Raw genomic sequence first — 5,000 nt, forward strand, 5'->3', positions numbered from 1 at the left:
CTCTATTCTTATATAGTTTTCTTTGCTTTGATAACCTGCTGCTGTAACACCACATCTGACCAGTTTGAGATCAATAAAGTCATTCTATTTGAACACAGTAAGAGTCAACATAAAATTAAAATAAAAGATGTAACTCTAAGAAAATGTTGAGCACAAAACCATAACTTGGCATCATTTCTACCGAGTGTCCAAACACAAAACTCTCCGACTGACACTGATCCAAAGAAAAGCATCATGAGTCTGAGCTCAAATAAAAACATCTCTGTGCAACGCACGCACGCTGCAGATAAGAGGAGCTGACCTCGGAGTCAACCAATCAGAGAGCAGAATGATCGGACACTGACCTGATCAATAAGTCCACCAATCAGTAACTACAGTCAGAGAACATTACAGGTCAGACGTACGGAGACATCCTGTAATCTAAACTTCACAATCCTGTTGATGTTTCATTTCAACTCTTCACTTGTTTCTCTTTGTCCTGCAGGCTGAAACTGAAACGGAGCCTTCTTCAGACACTTTACTTTATAGAAATGAGAAAGGTCAGAGAGGGATGGTCCTGTGATTCTGACACACAATTTAACAATTCTGCAGCCAGCCTCTAGTGGACACTCCAGGAACTGCAGTACTTCTGCGTCTTGGTCTAACCCTAACCCTAACCCTAACCCTAACCACCGGTCAAATGATTTGCTGGCACGTTTGATATTTTGGTCGTACGACTGCACACACTGACACAGTGAGAGAGCAGAGCCACGAGACCATTCCCCAACTTTACTGACAGACAGCATCCAAAATCACCATGGCAACAGCAGGATTCCGTCCTGATTTAACTTGTGCAGTGTGAGCTCATCTCTTAAATCTTGATCTTTGTTGGTGTTTTTCTCAGCGTGTGTCTGAGTAACTTAAGATGGCTTTTGCTCAATCAAAGAAGCCAAATCCATCCAAAGTAGAGTTTGACTCTTGTGACCTTTGACCTGGTTGCCATCAGGTCTAATGTATGTGTTTTCAATGCAAACACTGACTCAGGACAGACCGTTGGACTCATGGTCCGCACGCCATCTCTATAAAGAGCGGCGCCTCAGTCCTCCTTGCTCTGTCTTTCATCATGTCTCGCTTACTCCCCGTCCTGCTGCTGCTGGTGCTCGCCTGCCTGGCCCAGCTCGGCGCCGCTCAGCCCGTCAACATGCAGGCCGAGCTGAAGAAGATGCAGGTCGCCATGGAGGAGATGAAGGCCGAGAGACGAGGTGAGAGAGGAACTCGGCTGCACCAGTGACCAATAAGACGATGCTTCACTACAGTTAGTTTATAGTTTTCATTCTGTTATAAAAAAAATCTTTGTGATTGGATTTAAAGACAAAAGATCGAAAAGGCATTTTATGAATAAATTATGATATGCACGGTGGTGCTGCACGTGCGTCCCGTCTCCATGACAACAACACTGCTCAAGTCGCTTTTAACTGAATGTTTTATATTTCTTTTTTTTCCCATGTTTGTCCTCTGACTTTGCAATGGGGTGCAATGACAGCGCCTTTCTGAAATGTTGTCTTTCCTTCATTGGGAACAATTAAAAGAGGACCCTTGGTGCTCAGATAAAAACGCCAGGTGGACACGGGGGGGCTTGGACTTTTTAAATTGAACTCTTATTGAAGTGTTTCTGGAAAGGTTCCATTATTGTTTATGTGACTAATAACTGCATTAAATTAAATGAACCGTGACAGAGTGAATTCATTTCAGTTTATTTTTTTAATTCCTGCAGAGCTGATTGGCCGTCTGGAGGCGTCTGAGAGAGAACTGAGGGAGGTCAAAGGTGAGAAACATCAAAGATGGAGCTTAAGACAAACATGTAAATAAAAAAGGATCTGTTGGATACATTCATCTCAAGCTTCATGTTTTACTCCAGATTTTAAACGACTCTGAGGAGATGTTTTCTAAACTGACTTTATTCAACGTTTCATTCTCACACAGAAACACCCAAAGTGGCCTTTGCCGCCTCGCTGGGAGGAAACGGCCTGGTGAAGACGACAACGGGAAACAAAGATCTCATCTACAGGGATGTCCTGACCAACGTGGGCGGAGCTTACAACTCTGAGACAGGTGAGATATGAGAGCAGCGTGTGTCACTGTAACGGTGTGGCAACCCATTACAATAAAAATTCACACAACCCACAGTGCCCCCTAGTGGAGAGAGGTGTCATTACAACGGGAAAAAAAATCGATCTCAGGATTTCCCTGAATCGATATTGAATTGGGAAAATAATAACTGTAATGCATTGATGAATGGATTTCTTTAACCAGCCCTAGCTAAGAGGCAAAAGGAAAACAGGAACTCGGTTACAGACATTCATGGCTAATGTCAATCATTCGCAAAGGATTGTGGGATGGGTAGTTCCATTACGTTCAATGGCGTTTTGGCAGTGAATCAAATTATTGGGGTAGCTGGTTGTCTTGGTTACAGGCTTCCATCTCTTGATATAAGGACGACGGAGGATTTGGGAAATTTACTTTCATTCAACCTTAGTTTGGTTTCTGTGCATATATTTGCGCTAATTTTGTTGTGCAGTTCAAACTTCAGTTTTAATTTGAAAATCTTGCCAAATTCTTGTCATTTCCTCCAGGTGTGTTCACAGCACCGATTCGTGGAGTCTACTACATCCGCTTCACAGCCAACGGACCCACCGACTTCCCCAGGAGCGCCGTGCTTTACAAAAACAACGTACAGATCCAGCTGATCACCCACGAGCAGGAGTCCGGCACAGGAAGCGACACGGCGTCCAACGGCGCCACCTTGCTGCTGGAGAAGGGTGACACGTTGAAGATGGTGCTGTGGCAGAACACGCAGATCTGGGACAACAGCAACCACCACAGCACCTTCAGCGGCTTCCTGCTGTTCCCCCTGTGAGCACCACAATCAAAACCTTTCTAAACGAGTCAAAAAAGTAAACCATGTGATACGCGAAAGATACACGAAGGGTTAAATCGACCACTCACTGCGCCGCAGACGCTCTGGTGCACTTTGCGTTTGTTCAAATGAAAATATGGTCCTCTCTTTAAATGCCAATCAGCCGCATTGCAAAAAGCATCTAATTCACAAACACAGCGCTAACAGAGTGAAATAATTTGACCTTCTGCGGCGAGTTGGCGGTAGCTGCGCCGCAGGATTTATACAACTTCCTGTAGCTGCTACCGTGAATTATCCATTCTCGCTCCATTCAGGAAGGAAGCTTTGTTAGAATCAAATTTACGACATCTATAAACAGATATAATGTCTCTGTAAACTTCTTCCTGTGTGTTAAAGGGTAGACGAAGCTCCGACAGAGTTTAACGTTCAAACCGAGATGAAGACTCTTCAGGCTTCGATGGCGCAGATTCAGACAGAAAACCGAGGTAAGACGAACGGGAACGGCAGTTCAGGCCAGCGGGGGAATGGGGAGGGGGGACAATCGCGCTTCAGAAGCATCTTTGCCAAGTGTGAGTGAGACCTTAAACTAAGGGTTTAGGTTAAAAGACTATCTGAGTGCTTCACATAACTCTGGATCGCTTTAAATCTTAATTTGATGGTCTGGTCTGATCGGCTGAATGAGATAAAGGAATTCATTGAAATGTTGATGGTTTTGTGTTTCCAGGTTTCAAAGAGAGACTCACGTCCACAGCCAACGAGCTGAAGGCCATGAGAGGTCAGTCATTCCGTTCTCTCTGCACAACTTTTCAAAATCAGAGTTATGATGCTTTCACACCTGCACAAAAATCAGGTTATAACGCTCTACACTTAAAAGTCACATATCCTCCTCTTCTTCTTCTTCAGTTTAAATAAGTCTCAGAGCTCCTCAAAACATGTGTGTGAAGTTTCTTGTTCTAAATCCACTCTGATCCTGTATTTGATCATGTCTATAAACCCCTCTATTTCAGCCCTGCTCAGAACAGGCTGTTTCTGTGTCTGTACCTTTAAATATGTAAATGAGCTGTGTCTGACCACGCCCCCTCTCTGGAAGGACTTGGGTGTACTCGGTCTTTGTCGCTCCATGTCCTATTGTTTACGGTGAGAAGGCAGACTCAGAGGACAGAACAAACACCTAGCTGTGGGAGTGTCACCCACCTGGGGGAGGGGCTACTGCCCTTTGTGATGTCATGAAGGGAACATCTCCAAACGGCCTGTTTGAGCACACATTTTCTGAAAAGTGGAGCAGGCAGAAGACGGAGAGGATGGACTTTTCTCATCATTGGGGGGTTTGTAGACGGATTAGAGACACATGTTAAAGGAACATGGAGAAGAGGATTTTATATGTGTGACCTCACATTTTTACGTTTTTTTACCGTAACATCCCTAAAAAGAATCACCTTCTTTAGATCTTCTTGTGAGCTGCTAAAGTTGTAAACTAACTCAAGTGACTGATGGTCATTATTTGAATGTCTGTTTTTCTCCAGACGTACCGAAGGTGGCGTTTGCAGTTTCTCTGGGAGGAAACGGTCTGCAGAAGACGACGTCGGGAAACAAAAAACTCATCTTCAAAGACGTGCTGACCAACATCGGACAGGCGTACAACTCTGAGACGGGTCAGTGACACTGAGTCTGCGCACACACACACACAGTGTAAACCTGCTACAGCTTCCTGTGTTCTCCAGAAATGTTCAGCCATGCACGTGTGAAAACGTCTTTGTTAACCCCGCCTCCTCCAGGTGTGTTCACCGCGCCTACCCGTGGAGTCTACTACATCCGCTTCACAGCCAACGCCCCCACCAACTTCCCCATGAGCGCCGTTCTCTACAAAAACAACGACGAGGTCCAGCTGATCGCCCACGAGGCAGAGTCCGGCGAGGGCAGCGACACGGCTTCCAATGGCGCCGCCCTGCTGCTGGAGCAAGGCGACACGCTCGCCCTGCAGCTGTGGCACAACACGCAGATCTGGGACAACAGCAACCACCACAGCACCTTCAGCGGCTTCCTGCTGTTTCCAATGGCAACCGAGGGGATTTAAAACAGCCAATCAACGGAGAGTTTGGACTTT

General features: G+C 45.6%; 2 protein-coding genes across 4 annotated transcripts in view; one reads left to right on the plus strand and one right to left on the minus strand.

Moving 5' to 3' along the window:
• The window catches only part of LOC132970626 (sodium bicarbonate cotransporter 3-like), a 56,242-nt gene that overhangs the window by 15,846 nt on the left and 35,396 nt on the right, over positions 1 to 5,000 (minus strand). The gene's annotated exons all lie outside the window — the stretch shown is intronic.
• Positions 1,078 to 5,000, plus strand: part of LOC132970627 (cerebellin-2-like) — a 123,990-nt gene continuing 120,067 nt past the window's right edge. Inside the window, exons 1-8 of one of the 2 annotated variants that reach the window (XM_061034487.1) lie at positions 1,078 to 1,241; positions 1,754 to 1,804; positions 1,963 to 2,091; positions 2,613 to 2,892; positions 3,293 to 3,381; positions 3,621 to 3,671; positions 4,420 to 4,548; positions 4,672 to 5,000. The exon at positions 4,672 to 5,000 is cut by the window's right edge and continues 91 nt beyond it. In XM_061034487.1, coding sequence (XP_060890470.1) covers positions 1,103 to 1,241; positions 1,754 to 1,804; positions 1,963 to 2,091; positions 2,613 to 2,892; positions 3,293 to 3,381; positions 3,621 to 3,671; positions 4,420 to 4,548; positions 4,672 to 4,970 — 1,167 coding nt within the window. In that variant the 5' untranslated portion in view covers positions 1,078 to 1,102 and the 3' untranslated portion in view covers positions 4,971 to 5,000. Of the gene's footprint in view, positions 1,242 to 1,753; positions 1,805 to 1,962; positions 2,092 to 2,612; positions 2,893 to 3,292; positions 3,382 to 3,620; positions 3,770 to 4,419; positions 4,549 to 4,671 lie in introns of both variants that reach the window. The other variant, XM_061034488.1, reaches the window with a different exon arrangement.

Source organism: Labrus mixtus, unplaced genomic scaffold (genome assembly GCF_963584025.1).
Source record: "Labrus mixtus unplaced genomic scaffold, fLabMix1.1 SCAFFOLD_53, whole genome shotgun sequence".
In the NCBI taxonomy this organism is placed as follows: Eukaryota; Metazoa; Chordata; class Actinopteri; order Labriformes; family Labridae; genus Labrus; species Labrus mixtus.